Source organism: Polypterus senegalus, chromosome 3, assembly GCF_016835505.1.
Source record: "Polypterus senegalus isolate Bchr_013 chromosome 3, ASM1683550v1, whole genome shotgun sequence".
Classification (NCBI taxonomy): Eukaryota; Metazoa; Chordata; class Cladistia; order Polypteriformes; family Polypteridae; genus Polypterus; species Polypterus senegalus.
In genome coordinates this window covers 185446083-185470617 of record NC_053156.1, presented here as the reverse complement: position 1 = coordinate 185470617, position 24535 = coordinate 185446083, and the positions used below count along the sequence as shown (strand labels likewise).

General features: G+C 37.1%; 1 protein-coding gene across 1 annotated transcript in view; it reads left to right on the top strand.

The window, feature by feature from the left end:
- The first annotated feature begins 270 nt into the window (after positions 1–270).
- Positions 271–24535, top strand: part of slc35f6 (solute carrier family 35 member F6) — a 163291-nt gene continuing 139026 nt past the window's right edge. The window contains exon 1 of the mRNA XM_039748297.1: positions 271–467. Within this exon, the coding sequence (XP_039604231.1) occupies positions 391–467 (77 nt within the window). The 5' untranslated portion in view covers positions 271–390. The remainder of the gene's footprint in view (positions 468–24535) is intronic.

Below are 24535 nucleotides of genomic sequence, written 5' to 3'. Positions count from 1 at the left end.
TCGACGTTTCCAACGTCATAGCATCAGAGTCTACACTTTACTCAATAGCGAATTTTTGATCCGATCACCAAAATTTTATTTACATGGGAATAAAACACATCACCATAATTGTTTCCAACGATTGTTAGTTAACAGGAGTAATCATCATACGTACTAAACCGTTTACAACAGTAAAATATTTCACAATTTAGCTTTCAATTTTGACGTTATGCTGAATGACAATACCCCGGCAGTTCAAGTTCATCGAGCCACTCAGCTGACAACGGGGTTGCAAGTCATGTGATTTTAAGGAAGCATGAAATTGTATTCAGAGAACAGAACGCGTGTTGCAGAAATTGCATTAAGAACGAATTTTTTTCTCAGCTCTTCCAATCTACGACACTATTAATAATGGCATGGACGAAATATCAGCTACTTTTGGCAGGAATGATGCTTATCACCGGTTCAATCAACACTTTATCCGCCAAGTAAGTATTAGTACAAGAGCCGGTTCCACGAGTGTGTATCTTATTATTGCTGCGAATTAGTACCCGGTTTCTTATAAATAGGTGAGAAATATCGGCGGGGGCGACTTTATGATTTGAAATTGAGAAACTGAAATTCACTCAACAGCAATAATTGATTTAAACAAAGGCACCAATAATAAATGCTAATTGTCATCTTTAAGTGTTGTTAATTCGCAGTTGTAGGGTGAATTGTGTGTTTTAATTAATGATTTTGACTTAACGTCACGAAATATTAGCTTATTATATGATCGTTACCGCTGCATAAGATTTTTTTTATCTTATCAATTTAGGATGCTATAAATGGATAAGTTCTAAATTTCTGCCTTTCGTTGATCGTTTTACTTTAAGAAAGACAACCGGAAAGTGGTAGATAGATACTGTTTAACAAATAATCAGTAATTTACGTATTTTTGAAATGTCTTATTCTACAAAGCAGGCGCCTTCTTTAGTTGTTCTTAGGATATGAAGTTTTAAATGGCATTTGCATGTTTGTTTATTATTTGGGTCAGTCATTAAAAAAAAAAACTGTTTCGCAGTATTCTTTGCTACCTTGCAGTTTTCTTTAATATGTCATGTGATCGTCCAGGAATGTTCCTCTAGAACTTATCGTGCGGTTAACCTTAGACAAGTTTAAACAGCAAAGCGTTCTCTTTTTTGTCATAGTCGCGTGACTCACATGCATAATTTCGAATAAGTGCTAACTTAAACATCCATTTCACATGCCAGTTAGTTTTGCAATCAAATACATTTTTTAAAAATGAGAAGCTGTAGTACTTTCATAGTCTGACACTAAAAAATACATCTCTGAATATAGTACCGAACTATATAGTTTCAAACTAATCTCACTTCCTCGTTGGATCCTGTTTGGTGTCATGTTATTGAATCAGTCTCCCAAACCTGGATTGACATATATTAAAATTATTCATGAAACGAGAAAAAAATATCCTTGTAAAACTTTTGTTTTCCCCATTATCATTGTAAATTAACCGATCCATACGTGTATGAGGGCCTCATGAAGAAAATACAGAAATGACGTGTTATTACACCATATCAGAAAATATGATTAAATATAAACGATTAACAAGAATACCGAAAACAAATTTAATTTTTGTATAAAAAAAGAACAAATTAAGATGGATGGATAGATACAGTTGCTGCTAATTGGACATGTCAGTTTGTTCAGACTGGCACATTGTGCGTGTTGCTTTACAGTGGTCAAAACTTTGTTTTTGTTTCAAAATCTATTAATCTAATACAGTACATATTTAAAAGTAATCACTATTGAAAAAGTATGTAAATAGAAATGGTTGTTTTAATGTAAATTAGCTATATAACTGTATATACATCATAGGTTTATGTTATTTTTTGGAAAAAAAACCCTATATGCCTTGGTTGCAGAAGAATGCACACTTTTAACTTAAAACTCTATGTGTAAGTAACGTTTGCTTTGATTACATCTGTTAAGTCTGTTTTCATCTTTGTTATGAACGTTGCACAAGAGGATTTCAAAAATCTTCTTTGCAAACCAGTTCTCACAGTCAAATTGCAAGTGAAAATCTTCTGCACAATGCTTTTTTGGTGAATCCACAGATTTTTTAGGCTAGAGGTTTACACTCAGACTGAGGCATTTCAGAACAATGATCTTTTTGTTTTATACTAGTCTTTGGTTGAGTTGGTATAGGTTTACTTTTTATTATTTTTGCTGAAAGGTAATATTCTCCTTTACATTCTTTGTAATATTTGGAGCTATTTATTTCCCCATATATTTTCACCAGAGCCTTACTTCCATCTGAAAAGAAGCATACTGCTACTGGTGGAGCCTAAATGCTGCTACCAAAATGCACCAGATATATCTTTTGTTGTGTGGTCATTAGACCATAAAACATGTTTCCTGATAAGGGCATGGATGTTTATTTTTGTTCGAAATGGCTTCCATCCTGTTACGCTAACCCATAAAGTACCTCATACTTGCGGAGAATATACACAATGCTTCAAATTTGTAGGTGGTGTCCAATTCCTGCTGTTCATTCCTTCAGCTGCTTTAAGGGTGAAATGGATGTTTTAGGTAACTCCTTAATAAATTTTCTCTTCAATTATGAAAGGATGTGCTGACCTTAAGAAAGAGTGAAACATGCATGACACTATTATAATAATTCTTTGCATTTATACACTGTGTGCACAATTATTAGGCAAGTGAGTATTTTGACCATATCATCATTTTTAATGCGTATATTCCAACTCCAAGCTGTATTAACTTGAATGCTTATTGGATTTAAGCACGTCAGGTGATGTGTATTTGTGTAATGAAGGAGAGTGTGGCCTAAGGAGATCAACACCCTATATCAAGGTGTGCAGAATTATTAGGCAGCTAGTTTTCCTTGGGCAAAATGGGCCAAAAAAGAGATTTAACTGACTCTGAAAAGTCAAAAATTGTAAAAAGTCTTTCAGAGGGATGCAGCACTTTTGGAGTTGCTAAGATATTGGTGTGTGATCACAGAACCATCAAACATTTTGTTGCAAATAGTCAACAGGGTCGCAAGAAACGTGTTGAGAACAAAAGACGCAAATTAGCTGCCAAAGATTTGAGAAGAATCAAACGTGAAGCTACCAGGAACGCATTATCCTCCAGTACTTTCATATTCCAGAGCTGCAACCTACCTGGAGTGCCCAGAAGTACAAGGTGTTCAGTGCTCAAAGACATGGCCAAGGTAAGGAGGGCTGAAACCCAACCACCACTGAACAAGAAACATAAGTTGAAACGTCCAAACTGGGCCAAGAAATATCTGAAGACAGATTTTTTTTAAAGGTTTTATGGACCGATGAGATGAGAGTGACTCTTGATGGACCAGATGGATGGACCTGTGGATCAGTAATGGGCACAGAGCTCCACTCCAACGTGGAGGTGGGGTACTGGTATGAGCTGGTATTTTTAAAGATGAGCTAGTTGGACCTTTTTGCATTGAAGATGAACTCAAAATCAACTCCCAAACCTACTGCCAGTTTTTCGAAGACACTTTCTTCAAACAGTGATACAGGAAAAAGACCATGATTTTTATGCAGGCCAATGCTCAATCACTTGCATCGAAGTTCTCCACTGCGTGGCCAGCCAGTAAAGGCCTTAAAGATGAAGGAATAATGACATGGCCCCCCTTCCTCATCTGACCTAAACCCTATCGAGAACTTGTGGGCACTTCTTAAACGCTAGATTTACGGGGGAGAAAAACAATACACCTCTCTGAAGAGTGTCTGGGAGGCTGTAGTCACTGCTCCACAAAAAGCTGATCGTCAACAGATCAAGAAACTGACAGACTCCATGAATGGAAAGGCTTATGACTGTTATTGGAAAGAAGGGTGGCTATATTGGTCTTTGATTGATTGATTTATTTTTTTTGAAATGTCAGAGATGTTTATTTGTAAATTTTGAGGTGTTTGTTTATTATTCTCACTATAACAGATGACAATAAACAAGTGAGATGGGAAAATTTTCATTTTTCCTTTAGTTGCATAATAAATCTGCACACTAATAGTTGCCTAATAATTGTGCGCACATATGTATTCCCCTGATGATGTTCACACTCACATTTCCGTTGTGAAACATTCAGGTTTCAGGTTTATTAACATTTTGGATTGACTGATAGCACTGTGTTTGTTCCATATTAAAATTAATCCTCAAAAATACAACTTGCCTAATAATTGTGCACACAGTGTATAGCACTTTTCTCACTACTCAAAGCGCTCAACAATTGCAGGTTAAGGGCCTTGCTCAAGGGCCCAACAGAGCATTATAAATTATGTTTTTCAAAATGTTATATGTGGTAATTTTGAAATATTGTTATATCCTCCCCATGACCTGTACATTTCAGAAGTAAGTTCTTATAGATGTTTCGGAACCCCTTTTAGCTCATGGTTGCCTTTGCGCTCAAGAAATGAAGAAAATTTCAGGGAAATTGTACAGAAACCTCTGACTTTTCTTTATTTTATTGGAATTAGGAATTAGTTCAACTGATGTCAATAAAAACTCCTATGTTGATGGTTTGGAATATGACCATAGCCACATTGAAAGTTTATCATTTTAAATTATTTTTCCTATAATACGCCTTTTTTCATAAATGTGGTTGATTGTTTTTACAGGTAGAAAAGGTTGACATTATTGATTTTAGCCTTTAAATCATCAAAAGCTTTTTTATTTTTATTAGGAAATTTGGAGTTTTGACAAACCCTGTTTCTTTTGTGAAATATTTTTTACTTTGAAATAGCTATATAATATTTACAATCATGGCCGAAATTATAGACACCCCTGGAATTTTCCCTTTCCTTTCCTTTATGTGCACTGTGCTTAGCTTTGAACACACTTTTAGCAGCCAAAAGTAGAAATGTCTCTAAAGGTCAATTTCCTGAGGCAAATGCTTGAGCAATTGCATTATTCCTTTATCTGGATGAAATAATCTCTCAATATTTAGGAAATCACTTCATTTATGTTGATTAACTGAACATACAATGCTAAGTTCATCAGGACAACCTCAGTAATGAGTTTTATGTAGTTTGATTACTTTTTAAAGTAACAAGTAACCTAAAGCAATCCTTATTTTATTGAAGTAAAAATACCTATTTTATTATTATCGCATGAGCACTGGGTGGAAGGCAGGAAGCACATGTACCAGTTCATTTTCAGAACTCAATCACACAGTCAAACAGAAAAGAATGTGCTGCATACAATTCGGTAAAGGAAACATATTCATAAAGTGTCAGTTTAGTTTTCACCAACTGACTGGGTGATGCAGCAACCAGTGTTCATACTGCCAATCATCAAGGGCACAGGTCAGAGATTTTAAAAGCGTATGAATGTTACTTATTTCACAGCACACAAAGGACTAAATTTACTTGCAAAACACAAGAAAATACTTGTTTTCTGATTTGTGGTGGACGATGGTGACGTTTACCTGTTTTTTCAGTTGAATGATGTTGGAGCGTTTTGAATATTTGTACTGGTGATTTAAAAGCTCTAGTATGTGATGACACCATGGGTATTTCTTGATGGTTTTTAAGTGTGGCATTGTTTCTTGTACATTACCCATCTCTGCATCACTTTTTAGTTTTACGAGGTTTACTGACTTAAATTTGGTACATTCTGTATTTGAAAACACCCTTTTCAGATGTCAGATTTCATATTGAATGGGAATTTCATAAATTCTTAGCCCCCAACATTCCACTAAGCTTCATCTTTAAGATGTGACACTTAGTTGCCAAGGTTACCAGTTGTGACTTGCCCTAATCCTTTTTGGTGGAATTGAAACAAGCTCAGATAAGCGTTGTGTCTAGATGTAAGCGAGACTTATCTCATTGATAGGATAACCCACAGCTCGCATTTCTTTCATAGTGTAAGATTAGGAGGTATGATCGTCAGTCTTACAATGCACTGATATTTGTATCTCTCTACTTATGTATGTGTTTTTCATCAATCCAATCACAAGTGAATTTATACCTTTTTTTTTTCTTTTTCAACTGCTGTTTGTTCATGTGTTTGAGTGGCATGTATTAGGTGCTAGGATTGCTCTGATTGCCTGGTAATTTAGCATGTTGTTTTATGTGAAGTGTGTTACATTTGTACCTATGCATGTATTTATTTTTGCTTTTAGTTGATTTAATGATTCATATTAACCATTGACTCATAATGCTGTGAATGAGATTCCCTAATTGCTGAAAGCAGAAGCTTATCATACTGTAAATCTCACAATACACAGAATTTTACCTATAATTCACAGTATTTTGTGCATTTAGATTGGTCCTGTGTAGGATCATATTCATACCTCAAACTGAACCACTCCAGGGTTTGCTTGGTATTGCACCCTTTCCAGTGGGTTTCAGTATTGTTGTTTTGGTCCACACCTGAGTATAATTTAATTGTTCCTATCTATCTTTATAAATCTAAATAGGAGATATCACAGCAGAGCAAAAAATATATGCGCCAAACAAACTAGGCATGCAAATTAAAATAGGGTCAGTTATGATATTCCTTCCATAAAATGGCTACTTCATGAGTGTCAGTGGTCATTGGAGTAAATATATTAATTAATCCAAATGTGCTACTCAGGCTTTGATTAACTCCATACAGGAAAATATGTAATCAATATATATTTTCAATCCTGGGACTTCCAAATGTTCTATTACATTTGTAACCATTCTGCATTCTGTATTGCTAAAAGCTAGTGTCCAGGGGCCTCATGTATAAACGGTGCGTACGCACAGAAATGTTGCGTAAGAACTTTTCCACATTCAAATCACGATGTATAAAACCTACACTTGGCGTAAAGCCACGCACTTTTCCACGGTACCTCATGCCTTGTCGTGCAAGTTCTCCGCTCGGTTTTGCAAACTGGCGGCACCCAGCGTCAAAGCAATGGTACTGTTCTTGTGTGATTACTCATTATTTTCATGACGCGGCTTTATAAATACACAGAAACTAACCGCATATTGTTTATTAGTGTAATGCATCTGATTGTAATTAACTCGTAACAATATAATGGTCCAGGGAACAGCCATAGTATTCCAATTACCATAACTGCTTTAGCGTTGTTACTCTCACTTCTTCTTCTTCTTCTTCTTCTTTCTTTCAGCTCCTCCCGTTAGGAGTTGCCACAGTGGATCATCTTTTTCCATATTACTCTCACTGCACGACTCGGAGTATTTATATCACTGTATCTGAGTGTGAATCACAGCAGCAGCTGATCGGAAAGAGAATTATCGGTATACAGCTTTAAGGACACGCTACCTCAGCCACTGCAAAATGTTTTAAAGCCTTTCCTGTACGGACCTCGCGGTTCAGAAACAGTTTAATCCCAAGAACTTTAAATGCACTCAATCAATTGCTCCTTGTAGAACGGTTTGTACTTATAAGTACAATCACCTCACTGTAAACTTGCACTACAGTTATAATATCTCACAACCTGGGCCACTTTATAAAGCGCGTATTTACATATGATGACGATATCATTTTTAAGGTGAAATGCAGCAAAATATGTTTGTTAAATTATACACATAAAACTTTAACTTCATTTAAATAATCTATATTCTTCACTGGGAGTGTCATGAAGGATAGAATAATTAAACATGTACTACGAAGATATTTCAATGTTCTTTAAACGTTTTGAAGAATCGGCGCTAAGCTTACAGATGGCTTAATGTCTATTACAGAGCTGATTGTGTGGCGATCGGTTACTTGGGGAAAGAAAAGCAAGGACTCTTGGGGCGACTATGCCAATATATATTGAATATAAAACAGAAAGAAAATAACAACACAGCTAAAAACGCAGCGACAAATTTCGACAAAAGATAAATGCTTGTCATGAGCACGAGGCTCATGAAACACATGTTTAATAATGTGCTTTAGCTCCTATCATCATGAAAATGACATCACATATACATCTCAGTATTTTAGTTATTCAGAGAGTTGTAATATCACAAATGTAATGGACTCTGTGTCCAGTTGGAGGAAGAGAGCCAGTTTAAGAAGCAAGTAGTGATTCACACACATAGATCACGAAGATCAAATACAAAACAAAGCATTTAACGTGCTACTTTAATTACGATGTAATTTTGAGAAACTGGTTAATTAAACGATTTTAAGATGAAGTTTATAATGTTCTACTAAATGACAAAATAAACTACGTGATTAAAGTGGAAAATTCGAGATTAAAGTTGACATTTCATGCTTTTTCCCCACCGTGTGTCTTTTTTCTCTGTACCCTAATAAGCTTTCATATGACACTCAGACAGTGGGCTTACAACTCTTCTTTTCACGGCAACTTTGATATGTGACTTCTTTTTATTTCCGGCACTGTGCGATTTTGTGAATGTGAGCTTTCAAGTTTCTCCAACACGCTATGTCACTCGATCAACTTCATTTTGTTGATTATACCACGGTTTATTTGAACAAATAGTATGTTTTTCCTTTGCCTCCACTTGGTATTCGCTGAAATTCTTATATTTTCCCCGTGCTTTTCCCATTGTCTTTTCACAGAAGGCTGCGCTTAAGGGCGATTTATATTGATTTGCATATTCAAATAGGCGTAATTCTGGGAGGATTTGGGCGTTACAAAATGCGCGTGCCGGCGTTAGTTTTCACGCTGATCGGGATTTATGTTACGAAAGAACGTGGAAGTTGGAGTACGCACAGATTCCTGCATCTGGATTTTTCTGTGCGTAAGCACATTTTGGCTTTTGTGCTTACGCCATGTTATAGTGCGAGTTCTACGCACGGCATTATACATGAGGCCCTAGATGTTTGTATGCTGGGTTAAGCTGAGCATTCTTCTTCTTCTTCGTTCGGCTGCTCCCGTTAGGGGTTGCCACAGTGGATCATCTTTTTCCATATCTTTCTTGCTTCTGCTTCTTGCTCTGCTATACCCACCACCTGCATGTCCTCTCTCACAACATCCATAAACCTCCTCTTAGGCTTTCCTCTTCATTTTTCCTAGCAGCTCTATCCTTAACATCCTCCTCCCAATATACTCAGCATCACTCCTCTGCACATGTCCAAACCAGCGCAATCTTGCCTCTCTGACTGTGTTTCCCAACCGTCCAACTTGAGCTGACCCTCTAATGTACACATTTCTAATCCTACCCATCCTTGTCACACCCAATGCAAATTTTAGCATATTTAACTCTGCTACCTGCAGCTCTTTATCCTGCTTTCTGGTCAGTGCCACAGTCTCCAACCCATTTAACATAGCTGTCTCACTACTGTCCTGTAGACCTTCCCTTTAACTCTTGCTGGTACCGTCTGTCACAAATTACTCCTGACCTCTTCTCCACCCATTCCACCCTGCCTGCACTCTCTTTTTCACATCTCTTCCACAATCCCCATTACTCTGTACTGTTGATCCCAAGTATTTAAATTAATCCACCTTCACCAACTCTACTCCTTGCAGCTCCACCATTCCACTGACTTCCCTCTTATTTACACACATGTATTCCGTCTTTTACCTTCTGACCTTCTTTTCTCTCCTCTCCAGAACATATCTCCACCTCTCCAAGGTCTCCTTAACCTGCTCCCTACTATCGCTACAGATCACAATGTCATCAGCAAACATGATAATCCACAGGGATTCCTGTCTAATCTCATCTGTCAACCTGTCCATCACCATTTCAAATAAGAAAGGGCTCGGAGGCGATCCCTGATGTTATACCACCCCCACCTTAAATGCATCCGTCACTCCCACTGCAGACCTCACCACTGTCACACTTCCCTTGTACATATTCTGTAAAACTCTTACGTACTTCTCTGCCACTCCCAACCTCCTCATATAATACCACAGCTCCTTTCAAGGCACCCTGTCATTTGCTCTCTTCAGGTCCACAAAGACGCAATTCAACTCCTTCTGGCCTTCTCTATATTTCTCCATCAACATCCTCAGAGCAAACATTGCATCTGTGGTGCTCTTTCTTGGCATGAAACCTTACTGCTGCTCACTAGTCATCACCTCACTTCTTAACCTAGCTTCCACTACTCTTTCCCATAACTTTATGCTGTGGCTCATCAATTTTATCCCTCTGTAGTCACTACAGTTCTGCACGTCCCCTTAATTCTTAAATATTGGCACCAGTACAGTTCTTCTCCTCTTCTCAGGTGTCCTATCTCTTTCCAAGATTCCATTAAATAATCTGGTTAAAAATTACACTGCCATCTCTCCTAAACAAGTCCATGCTTCCACAGGTATGTCATCTGGACCAATGGCCTTTCCATTCTACATACTCTTCATAGCTGTCCTTATTTCCTCCTTGCTAATGCATTATTCTCTTCATTCATCAGCCTCTCAAAAGTACTCTTTCCAACCGCTTAACACCACCTCCTTGCTTGTGAATATGTTTCCATGTTTATCCTTTATCGCCCTAACCTGATTCACATCTTTCCCAGCTCGATTTCTCTGTCTAGTCAATCGGTACAGGTCCTGTTCTCCCTTAGTGTCCAACCTGTCATACAACTCATCATACGCGTGTACTTTTGTCTACTTTCTACATCTTTCTGACTATCCCACTTCTTCTTCGCCATCCTCTTCCTCTGTATACTCTCCTGTACTTCCCCATTCCACCACCAGATTTCCTTTTCCTCTTTCCTCTGTCCAGGTGTCACACCAAGCACCTTTCTAGTTGTCACGCTTATTACATCTGCTGTAGTTGGCCAACTATCTGGTAACTCTTCACTGCCACCCAGTGCCTGTCTCACCTCCTCCTTAAACTCAACCTTGCAGTCTTCCTTTTTCAACTTCCACCATTTGATCCTTGGCTCTGGCCTCACTCTCTTCCTCTTCTTGATCTCTAGTGTCATTCTACAGACCATCATCCTATGCTGCTTATCTACACTTTCCCCTGCCACCACTTTGCAGTCTTCAAACTCCTTCAGATTGACTCTTCTGCATAGGATGTAATTTACCTGTGTTCATCTTCCTCCACTCTTGTACGTCACTCTATGTTCCTTCCTCTTCTTAAAATTTGTATTCACCACAGCCATGTCCATCCTTTTGGCAAAATCCACTATCCTCTGACCTTTGTCATTCCTCTCCTTGACACCGTATCTACCCATCACTCCCTTGTGTCCTCTGTTCCCTTCACCAACATGTCCAGTGAAATCCGCTCCAATCACCACTCTCTGTCCCTTGGGTATGCTCTTCATCACTTCATCCAACTCACTCCAAAAATCTCCTTTATCATCCATTGCACACCCAACTTGCAAGGCATATGTACTAACAACATTTATCATCACACCTCCAATTTGCAGCTTCATAATCATTACTCTGACACTTTTTTCACTTCCAAAACACTCTTGACATACTGTACCTTCAGAATTACCCTTACCCCATTTCTCCTCCCATCCACACCATGATAGAACAATTTGAATCCACCTCCATTCCACCTGGCCTTACTCCTCTTCCATTCAGTCTCTCCCCTTCCATTTAGTCTCTGGGTTAAGCTGAGCATATATTACTTTATTCACAGATGACAAAACTCATAGAAAGAACATATGTAATTTTAAATTTTTCTAGTTTCTAAGCTTTAGTGAATATTTAAGACGTTATTTGTGTATTTGAACAGAAATTGTCGCTCAATCATACCTTAAATAGTTAATGTCATATTAGGAATATTGAAAACTGATCATTACTTTTTGTCTGTAACCTCTTCTACAGCAGCACTGTTTATTATAGAAAGGACTTCTTCAGCCTTCCATAGATACCTTAATATGAATCATATCTTGTCTTTTTTTGTTGGTTCTATTTTCTTTTGCTACATTGATACAATGTACTATGAATGATCTCCAGGTAGTGCTAAAGATGAGAAGCTATTGGAAAGAAACATGGTCAGTGAGGTCTATGAATTAGATAAACTAAAACAATGAGAAATTTTCATTAGCATGTTGAGAGATCCCCAAGGTTTCAGAGAATGCTGTTGTTCTCCTGTACACTGTGCCTGAGCCCATCAACCTATCTAGAGCCCAGCAAATCTTACATAATATTGCCATTTAAACTGTAAATCTTATTTGCTGACATACACTTTAACTACCACATATCTCATAATATGAATCCGTTGATACATAAATATGTTTCTAGGGAAGATGCAGGTGTTATTGTTGAACAAAATGCAAAATGGGAAAGTTATGAGCATTCAGAATCCTACATTAAACATTAGTGAAAAGGCACATAATTATGCTTGCCAAGTGCTTCTTGTTGCAGTTTTCGATTATTCAACAGGCATTTGTTTAATAATAAGCATTTCTAACTTTGGATTCAGATAGTATTTAGACCTCTTTTTTCACATTTTGATATATTGCAGGCATTTTCTAAAAAAATTTACACTGTATTTCTCTGCATCAAACAACACTCAATATCCATGAATGACAAAGTGACCAGCAGTATTTTAGAAAATTTTGGAAACAAATTTCACAAATAAAAAATTGAAATATTGCTGATTACAGCCTAGAGTGTATTTGAGTAGGATGCCGCAAGGTTTTCCAGCCTGTTTTTTGAAATTTTCTGCCACTCTTTGCAGATCATTTTAAGCTGTGCCTGACTGGATGAAGATCGTCAGTGGATGGCTATTTTCAGGTCTCTCCAGAGATGTGTGATTGGGTTCAAGTCCAGGCTGTGGTTAGGCAATTAGGCAACTCAAGAATATTCCTGAAATTGTCTCTAAGACAGTCTTGTGTTGTCTTTGTTTGGTGCATAGGGACATTGTCATCTTCGACAGGAGAACCTTCAGCCAATTCTACGATCTGGAATATTCTGGAGTAGGTTTTCATTAAGGATATTTATGTAATTTGCTTTCTTCAACTTTCCCTCTTCTGTTTAGTCTCCCAGTCCCTGCAGCTGAAAAATACCCCCATAGTTTGAGGCTACCACCACCATGCTTCACCTTTGGAATAGTATTGTACATGGTGATGAGCAGTGCCATGTTTCCTTCAGACATGCTTTTTTTATTAGCCCCAGTATTTCAATTACTTGATATATTTTTGATCTTCCTGTTTACATCTTTGCTTAGCACTGTCTACCATTCCAGTTCTCATTATTATCTCCTGAACTTTTTGTCGTTTACAGTAAACCCTGGAGACTGTCTCACAACACTCTGGAGTTCAGCCAGAGTGACCATTGGGTTCTGTGTTAGTTCTCTTACCATAAACCTACTCCCACAATTACTCAGTGTGTCTGAGTGGCTGGCTTTAGGAATAGTCATGATTGTTTTAAACTTTGTACTTTTAAGAATTATGAAGGCATCTGTTCTCTTGGGGACCTCCATTGCTAAAGGATTTTGTTCTTTCATCTTCCCCAGACTAACCTCCAAAGGAAGTTCTTTTGTCCTTAATAATTGCTTGATTTTTGCTCTGATGCACATTAAGTGTGGAATCTTATATAGAATATATAGACAAGTATGTGCCTTTCCTAATCTTGTCCAATCATATTAGTCCTTTAAATCACAGATAATACTATCATTTAAACTGCAGAAGTTATTGCTGACATGCACTTTAACTTCCACGCATCTCATAGTATTAAGCAGCTAATATACAGTGTGGCAAGCAGCTGGGGGCGGTACCCAGCCGGGACGACTGGAAGAGGGATTCCACCTCCTCTGGATCACAAGAGGAATAGAGTATGGAAGCTCAACCCTATAGGGGCCCGTAGTCACCTCCAGGGGCGCCCGGATGTCTGAGAAGCCCTGGACATTAGCACTTCCACCACACCCAGAGGTGCTGGGGGAGGGAACACCAGGGACACCCGGAGTGCTTCCGGGTGCTCAGCCGGCACTTCCTCTACATCAGGAGACATTGGGAGACACCTGGAGCACGTTCGGGTGAACATAAAAGGGACCGCCTCCCTACATTCGTTAACTGGAGTTGGGTGGAAGAGGACGAATCGTAGAGGAGAGGAGTGGAGGCAGTCAGAAGGAGAGGCATTGAGGAAAGAGGCCTGGACTAAGGGTGATTGGTGTGGGAGCACTGGGTTGTGCGTGTTAATAGTTGCAAAATTTATAATAAACGTGTGTTGGTGCTTGAACCATCGATGTTTGCCTGTCTTTGTCCGGGCTGTTCCCCACAACCGATATGTTTGCAGGTAACAAAAAATGGTTACTGTTTACCAAATACAAAATGGGTAAAATGTGAGCCTTAAGAATCTTATACTAAAGGTTACTGAGGCAGACACAGTTTTATACTTTCTAATTTTATTTACTGCTGTTTTTGGTTAATAAACAAATATTGGTTAATAATATGGACTTAAACATATAGTGTGCTACTTATAGTAAGTGTATATGGACATTTATAAAAGGATAGATAGATAGATAGATAGGATTAATATAGTATCTATCTATCTATCTATCTATCTATCTATCTATCTATCTATCTATCTATCTATCTATCTATCTAAGGGGAATAATAATAATAATAAAAATAATAGTACACAGAGTTTTTATGCTGCTTTATCGTGCTTTTTAAATAAATAATGATTAATGCCATATTAGATCTAATTAAATTGTCATATGACCAGATCAGAAGAAGAACTGTTAACTTCTCTACAAAATAAACATGGTTATATAATTCCTTTGCAGATATCTGAATCTTTTGGGCACATAGATAATTAATCATACCACAAATGATCATGACTTCAAAGGCTATTTTTCTCCTTTTCTTAATCAGAATTAAAAATTATCAAATCACATTTGTTTCTAGAAAAACGTAGTACATTATCAACTTTCTCTTTAATTCTATCTGCAGGACCCTATAGCTCATATAATCCCATTCTACCAACCCCCACGACAGGTATCACTGTGAAATACTTTGCTTCTGCTGCTTCATCCTAGCTATCTGTCCATTATCTTGAAACAAAAGCTGAAAATAAAGACAAGAAGTGTGACAGAAGCAGCATCCATTTCATTTCCAACATTCTAACCTGTCCAGCTGTTGTAATCCATTTTTTTATTTTGTGATCAAATTATTCCTGAAGCATATATTCAGGATTTTACAGTCTTCCTCAAAATCTGATTTCATTAATGAAATGCAATAAGAAGTTATTGACAGGGCCAAATGAAATTTGCAAAAATATCTTCAGGATCAAAATGAGTACTATGGAATTTATATATAACCTCAACCATGGCTTTTAAATTATCAAATAGTTTTAGCTGTGTTTATTTCAAGTGCAGTGTGCAAAGATGTAAATTGACACTTTAACATTTGTCAGTCTTAATTATCTGACTGAAAACTGACTATAAAAGTTATATTTCAGCTAACTGGTATTCCCTTATGTGTGAAGTTGACAGTTATGCATGAAAGTGTCTTGCTATGGATTGGCATTTTGTCCACGGCTGCATCCTGCCTTGTCCCAAATGCTTTCAGGATAGGCTCTAGCTCATCATGAACAGACCTCCCTTGTCATCTGTTTATAATCCAGTTGAGCATGTATGAAATGTTGTATAACAAGCTATCCACAGAAAAATTACATTGGCAATATGTGTACCATGAGATATTTTGAGGACACCATCTGCCAGCTTAGCTGTACTTTCATAGTTTGGTATTTACATATCTTGACTAATTTATATATTCTGATTGAAAACATGGAATCAATTCTGCTTTAGGCAAATGAACATAACAGCATGGTTACTCAGTGTGCTTTACATTAGTGAAATCATATGATAGTCTGAGGCTGATTCCATCACCAATCATGTAATTACTTTGATTTACTATTCATTTACTATAACTATTGATTTACTATTATGTCCCCTTCAGTGTTCAGTATGGGAAACATGCATTAACAACCATTCGCAATGATAGCTGAAATTATTGAAATAAAAATATGAACAACTCCCCAGAATCTCCAACTGTACTATTCTAAAATCATGTAAGTCTTCAGTCTTGTAAGTCATATGAGTCATAAGTCATAAGAGTCTTCATTCTCTCAAGTAGATAATTTTGAAAATTAGGAGGAATATAACCAAGACTCTGCTTCTTACTATAGTCTTAAAGTATATTATTATTATTATTATTATTATTACTATTACTGCTACTATTATTAATTGATTTATTTAAATGGGTGAAACCATTTATAAATGTTTACATTTGAAAGAGGATTTTAAAATTAACAGCTTTTTTATATCTAGATTAAAGTATTTAAAACTGTACCTCATAACACACCAGCACCTTTTCAGTCTACCTGATTGGACTGAATGTATTAAAACATTGCATTATAGTGATTACCACAATTATTAAGATAATCTTTAAATCCTTTGTGAAATCAGAAAAAATTCCCATTGTTCATTTTATTACACCTGTGTTATCATGGTAGTTCTGTTGTAGGTTGTTTTTTTTTTTCTTTTCTATTCTATAGGATGCATGCCAAATAAAATTTTGAGAAGATGCTATCTAAGCAAGTCTGATATATAAGAACTGCAGGATAGGAAATCGAATATAAGAGTAATATAACTGGATAATTTTTTTTATCATAAATAAATATATTTCAAAGTTCATATTTCAACATTTATTTTGAATCTTTGCCCAGTTTCTGGCTAGCTCCATGAACATGTAATATTGCACCATTGAAAATTTACAGAATGTGTCAAAGCTGGTTTATCCAAGACTGAAATAGCATTTCATATACTGTGTAGTGGTCCTGCACAGGCTTGTTTCTTCTATGAAGCTTAGTAGCATTACAAAAATGACAGCCTATCTATTTTTAAGCTATCATCCACACATTTCCTTTCATCAAATTAGCCAGCACTTTCTCGGCTGTAGAATGGCTAAAGACTCCTGACTGTGTTTGGCTTGGCTAACTCCATTTCTATAATCTGGCAGTGGTTCTACTATTGTTAGACAGACATATATTGTTGTTTTTCATTTATATTAACCAGTTTATACTTTGTTTTGTGATAGTTTTGTATTTAAGCGAGTAGTACAATCTATTCTTGCATTTTATCTTGTGAATTGTTGTAGTGCTCTGCGCCTGCACTTAATGAGGAGTCCTGTGCAAGAACAAAGTACAGTAGTTTCTACTTTTGTTGTATTTCTGAGGTAGGAATTATAGAGTGGTTATCTAGCTCTATGAAGAGGATTATTTGTGTTCTTGTATTTACCCCATTTTTCACATCCATTGCATGCCCAAACTAGGGGGTCTCTCTCTGAATTGCCTTTGTCAGGATTTCTTCAATTTTTTCCCTATATATTTTTTTTCAGAGTTTTTTCTTGACTTGTTAGGGAGTCAAGGTTTTGGGGATGGTCAAAAACAGGGCCTGTTAAAGCCCATTGAAGCATTCCTTGTGTGATTTTGATCTATAAAAAAAAAATTTTGTTGTTGTTTAATTGCATAATTCAGGATTGCTGATATGAAATGGCAGAAGTAGAATACAATGTGAGTTTTTGAGTTTTACTGTAAATTTGGCAGCATTGTACTGTAGAGGGCTGTGCTTAAGTGAAGACAGCCAGGAGGAAGGAGAAAGTCACCTTATCTCAAGCACAATGTTTCAAGTCCACATTTTTCTCGCCCAGCTCGCCAGTTGCATTGTTAGTGGCTTATTTTTTAAAAACATGGTATTTTGGGCTATTTTCCAACACCACTCTATTAGCACACTATTCACCTTTCGAGGACTCATTCTATCAATCTCACATTTCTGAGGGTGACCCCCAAGTTCTCGGGTTGTCGCTTTGTATATGTTAGGCATTAGGCTGGTTTCTTGTACCTGCTGTGGGTTTTGAGCATCCTGGCAGCAATACTCAGGAACCATCCTCAATTGGCTGTAATTGCAGCACAGGACACTGTCACCCTGGAATGTGACTATTAAGTCGTGTATGAAAAATATCCTTATAATTGACCATTTTATGTTGCTGCTATACCATTGTCTATCAAGAATGTCTACTAGAATGTTATCATGGACAGCAGGTGGATATAAAAATGTATGCCAGTTTTGCATTCCCATTTTATTTCTTAATGAATGCTCCTAAACAGGGCTATAATTACTATATTCTGACTCATTCATTGTAGATTTCCTTAATTAAGCTTAATAGTTCTCGAAAGTCGGCAAATTCATGAAATGCAGAAGCACATGCAGATTACGTAATATTACCAGAGAATATTGTGTTATAGTTGTATTTTAAGAAACAGTAGTATTTAAGAAGATATAATGTAATAACCCCTTTACTAGCAATTCTAAATAGAATGAACATATTTACAGTTAAAGTCAAACTTCTAAAACAAATGCTAAATTAGGCACTGCAGATTAATTGTAAGTCAAAGTTCAAAAAACAAAAAGCAATGGGACTGAGCTCAGACTAACAAATATTGTTTCACAACCATAGTTTTAAAAAAACATGTTTAACCTAAATGGTTGGCATTAGTTTATTTTATGTTACTGCATTAACTGAACCATGTCCAATGGTAAGGGCAACTTCATCTGACATCTCTGCAAATACAGAAAAAAAACTAATTCAATCCACAAAGACTGTCAATGATACTGAACTGAATATTCTGCTTACCAATGTAAGCTGATATCAAAATTTATTGCAAAGTTAAGGTTTTAGAATCAGATATGTCACTTCAACCTCAAAGCACTTAATTGTTCTCCTTCACAATCACACCAATTAGACGTTTGTTTTAAATTTTTATATGGTCTATCTTTTCATAGATACCACTTATACATATTTTTATTTCAACCAGTCCTGGCTGATGACATACTCGTATTTATTACTAATAGAAAAAATAGTACAGGGCTTTACTGTATGTGTTTAGTTTTAACTGCTCTGTAAAGTCACAATCACATAGTTAATCAATTTGGAACAGTCATACAGTAGGTAGCTGCCACTGTGCACAGAGTGTGGATTCACATTGGTGGCTTGGTAGCAAAGGGTGACTGTACTGTACTTTCTTTAGGATGAGACCAGCATGGTTAATTAGAACTGCACGTACAAAATCAAGCGCCATAGGTGATGATGTGGATTAATGAGCTGAACCCGACTGAACTTAGCATTATCTCTGTTACTGCAACATCATACAATTGTTTTCTGTATATTTTCTGTACAATTAAAATCTTTAAACTATCTTATGCTTTATGTTTGTATGTATAATTTTTGTGACTGTTCTTTATGAATTAATATATCAATAATGATTTCAATAAATGAATAGCTATAGTTCGCTGCATAATTAGCAGCAAAGTAACCCTTCTTTAGGTTACAGTGTTTATTTTTTTCTGAATCGTGGTGTGCATTTTTTATTAGTACAGTATAGCCAATTTTTCATTTGTGAAAACTTTTCATATGTTTTAAAAGAAAAGCTAATATCATTACTCATTTTAATCCTATAAAGCTATATTACTATCAGTGCCATTTCAATCACATGTCAGCTGCAGCATTTTAAATTATAAGAAAAAAAATGAGTTAACAAATGTTCTGTGCTCCCCTTAAACTATTTTTTCTCTGGTTTGAAGAAAGTAGAGCTGTACCTCATAACACACCACCACCTTTTCCATCTAACTGATCGTACAGAATGCATTAGAACATTACATTACAGTGCTAACTCTAAATATTTAACATAATTTAATACATAACCTTTAAATCATTTGTGAAATCAGAGGAAATCCCTATTCTTCATTTTATTCACCGCTGTTATCATAGAGGTTCTGTTGTATGTTTTTTTATATTCTGTTTTAGGATGCATGCCAAATAATGTTTTGAGAAGATGCTATCTAAGCAAGTCTGATATATAAGACGTGCAGGATAGGAAACCAAATACAAGAGTAATATAACTGGATGATTGTTTTATCATAAAGAAATATATTTCAAAGTTCATATTTCAACATTTATTTTGAATCTTTGCGCAGTTTCTGGCTAGCTCCATGAATATAATATAATACTGCACTGCTGAAAATTTAAAGAATGTGGCAAAGCTGGTTTACCCAAGACTAAAGCATTTATATACTATACTGTGATCCTGCACAGGCTTGTTTCTTCTATGAAGCTTAGGAACATTACAAAAATGACTGTCTACCTGTTTTTTTTAAACTGTCTCATCCACACATTTCCTTTTGTCAGATTAGCCATCCAGGCACTGACTCAGCTGTGGAATGACTAGTAGAGGGGAAGTGGCTTGTTGGCCGAGGTCTCCAGGACTCTGAATGTGTGTTTGGCATGTCTAACTCCATTTCTACAATCTGGCAATGGTCTACAATTAGCTGATAGACATATATTGTAGTTTTTCTTTAATGCTAATTTGTTTCTACTTTGTTTTGTGATAGTTCTGTATTTAGTGAGTGGTATAATCTGTTCTTGCATCTGTCTAAGGATCTTTAGGAGAGTTGTTACAGTGCTTTGTGCCTGCACTTGATGAGAAGCACATTGCTAGTTTCTACTATTTCATTGAATTTCTGAGGTGGCAATGACAGAGTGGCCATCTAGCTCTATGAAGAGGATCATTTGTGTTCTGTTTTGTGTATTGTGTTTACTCCATTTTTTTGACACCCATTGCATGCCCATGTCTCCCTGTGAATAGCCTTTTCTAAGATTTCTTCCTTTTTTCCTGATAAGGTTTTTTTGGCAGCTTGTTCTTTTCTTTTTAGGGAGTCAAGACGGCGAGGCTGTCAAAAAACAGGTCCTGTTAAAGCCCTTTGAGGCATTCCTTGTGTGATTTTGAGCTATACAAAAAATACATTTTTGTTGTTGTTATTTGGTTGAATAATTTAGGACTGCTGATTTGAAATGACTCAAGCAGAATACTACTTCTTTCGGCTGCTTCCATTAGAGGTTGCTACAGTGGATCATCTTTTTCCATGTCTTCTTGTCCTCTGCATCTTGCTCTGTTACACCCATCACCTGCATGTCCTCTCTCACACCATCCATAAACCTTCTCTTAGGCTTTCCTCTTTTCTTCTTGCCTGGCAGCTCTGTCCTTTAGCATCATTTTACCCAAATACCTAGCATCTCTCCTCTGCACATGTCCAAACCAGTGCAATCACGCCTCTCTGACTTTGTCTACAAACCGTCTAACCTGAGCTGATATTCTAATCCTATCTTTCCTTGTCGTACCCAATGCAGATCTTAGCATCTTTAAATCTGCCATCTCCAGCTCTGTCTCATAGCTGGTTTCACTACCATCTTGTAGACCTTACCTTTCACTCTTGCTGATACCGTTTGTCACAAATTACTCCTGTGACTCTTCTCCACCCATTCGACCCTGCCTAACACTCTCTTTATCACCCCTCTTCCACAATCCCCGTTACTCTGTACTGTTGATCCCAACTATTTAAACTCATCCACCTTCGCCCGCCCTACTCCCTGTGTCTTCACCATTCCAGTGACCTCTCTCTCCTTTACACACGTATTCTGTATGGTTCCTACTGATCTTCATTTCTCTTCTCTCTAGAGTATATCTCCACCTCTTCAGGGTCTCCTCAACCTGCTGCCTACTCTCACTACAGATCACAATGTAATCAGCAAACATCATAGTCCACGGAGACTCCTGTCTAACCTCGTCTGTCAACCTGTCCATCATCATTGCACATAAGAAAGGGCTCAGAGCCGATCACTCATGTAGTTCCACCTCTGCATTGAATGCATCTGTCACTCCTACCGCAAACATCACCACTGTTAAACTTCCCTCGTACATATCCTGTACAACTCTTACATACTTCTCTGCCACTCCCAACTTCCTGATGCAATACCACAAGTCCTTTCTAGACACCCTGTCATATTCTTTCTCCAGGTCCACAAAGATGCAATGTAACTCCTTCTGAACTTCTCTATACTTCTCCATCAACACCCTCAGAGCAATCATCGCATCTGTGGTGCTTTTTTCCTGTCATGAAACCATACTGCTGCTCACTAATCATCACCTCACTTCTTAACCTAGGTTCCATTACTTTTTCTCATAACTTGCTGTGGCTCCTCAGATTTATTCCCCTGTAGTTTCTCCAGCTCTGCAATCCCCCTTATTCTTAAAAAACAGTACCAGTACACTTCTTCTCCACTCCTCAGGCATCCTTTCACTTTTCAAGATTTCATTAAACAATCTGGTTAAAAACTCCACTGCCATCTCTCCTAAACACCTCCATGCTCCATTCATCTGGACCAACTGCCTTTCCATTCTTCATCCTCTTGATAGCTGTCTTTACTTCCTCCTTGCTAATCCATTCTACTTCCTGATTCACTATCATTCCACCATTCTACCGACTCTGTTTCTCTCTTTCTCTCTCATTCTCTTCATTCATCAAGCTCTCAAAGTACTGTTTCTATCTGCTCAGCACACTCTTCTCGCTTGTGAGTATATCTCCATCTTTATCACTTATCATTCTAACATGCTGCACATCTTTCCCAGCTCTGTCCCTCTGTCTAGCCAATTGGTATAGGTCCTTTTCCCTTACACACTAACAATGTACATCATCACACCTTCAATTTCCAGCTTCATTGAACAATTTGAATCCACCTCTGATCCACCTGACCTTTCTCTCCTTCCATTTAATCTCTTGCACGCACAATATATCAACCTTCCTTCTCTCCATCCCATCAGCTAACTCTCTCCCCTTACCAGTCATACTGCCAACATTCATATTCCCTACCACCAGTTCCACTCTTTACCTTCCTTCTCTCCTTCTGCCTCCGGACACGTCTCCCCCCTCTTCTTCTCCTTCTTCGGCCAACAACAGCCCAATTTCCATAAGCACCCTGTTGGCTAACTGTACTGGTGCAGCCGTTATTAGCCTGGGCCTTGACCAATCTGGTATGGGAATCTGTATTGATGATTCTGCATATTGATCTGGCAAAGTTATACACTGGATGCCCTTTCTAACGTAACCCTCCTCATTTATTCGCGCTTGGAACTGGCATGATTAAACACACTGGTTTGTGCATCCCCTGTGGTTGGGTTGACTCAAGCAGAATACAGTGTGAGTTTTTGAGTTTTACTGTAAACTTGTTCTTTGAACTAGAATGTCTGTTCTTTGATCGAAAAGTTAAAAACACTATGTAGTTACTGATTTTAAGTTGATTTAACTCCCTTCTCATAAGTCAAACAGTAAGAACCAATAACAGACAAGGCAGGTTAAACAGTTTTATAAAAGACATTAATAGATCATCTCATCCTGTGTTACTAACTTTATAACATTATATAAAATAACCCTAGAATCTGGATCTTCTGCTCAGCAATACACAATCCCATTTTTACATTTTTCTTGTAGGTGTTTGACTTTTGGGTTTTGATTATTTGATTGCTGGTCATCTTAAAGTAAAATGTGTCCTATAATTAAGATACATTTTGATAGTTTTCTTTTTCTAAGGACATGTTGTCGTCTTCTGCAAATTGTTTTACATTTTTTATGTACACTAGAGAGTTTGTGATTTCACTCTTCTGTATTTTCATTGAGTTTCATTGAGTCTGTGCTATTGTCAAAGGCAGAGTGGTGGCTCTGAGGTTAGGGATCTGCACTGTCAATCAGAAGGTTGCCGGTTCAAATTCCATAAATGCCAAAAGGGACTCTCATCTGTTAGGCCCTTGAGCAAGGCCCTTAACCCGCAATTGCTGAGCGCTTTGAGTAGTGAGAAAAGCACTATATAAATGCAAAGAATTATTGTGGATCCTCTCTTTGCATTTGCAAGACTGTTTGAAGGGTTGTAACAATTTACCTATGGAGAATGCTTGTGATTATGTAAATCAGTATATTTTGTGCAGCCAAGCAGAAAAGGGAACAACAAAAGGAAGAACCCAAAGAAATTGGCAAGACTTCTGTGGACTGAACCTGCTGCTCGCCACCGAAACTTTAAAGACTCATCTTCCATCACTTTTATTTTCTTCATACATATTTTTAATATTATTTTTTTTCAAATACATTTCCTAATCATTTAAGACTGTTTTCAAATATATTTTCTACTTTTGCTGCCATCGGTTTTACTGTGTTTTTATTAGTTTTGCTTTATAATAATATTGATTTTATATAGTTTTATTGGGTCAAAGTATATTGTTAACTGCACCTGGTGTTGGGGATTGGCATATTTCCACAGGGATTAGCAGCTAAGAGATATCTTCAAAAGAAAGCAATGTGGTGCCTGGGCACCTACTTTGGTTATTATTTGGTCTTCATGCAGCTGTCCACGTGCAGGTAAGTCTGTACACGTGGGGTGCTATAAAGTAAATACTAAACACTAATATAAATGATATATTTAACAGTAACTAGAGGTGATGAACCAAAATAACACACACAGAAATCTCAATGATAATATATTCACGTTATAGTGAGAAGAGTACCTGGTGTTGGTGATTACCATATTTCCTCAGGGCATCTGTCAATGTCCAGATAAGGTTGTACACATGGGGTGCCATAAAGCAGCTATATTAAGGCAAACTTCTACAACAATATATTTTGAAATCCTTAAACATGTAAACCATAAACTGGAACAAATACATTTGAAAATGAGGTAGGGCATGCAATCCATTTTGTCACATCATTTATAATGAATTTGAGCAGAGTATAATTAAACATATTTGATGTCTTGGGCGTTAAACTGCTAGGGCAAGCTCTGCGCT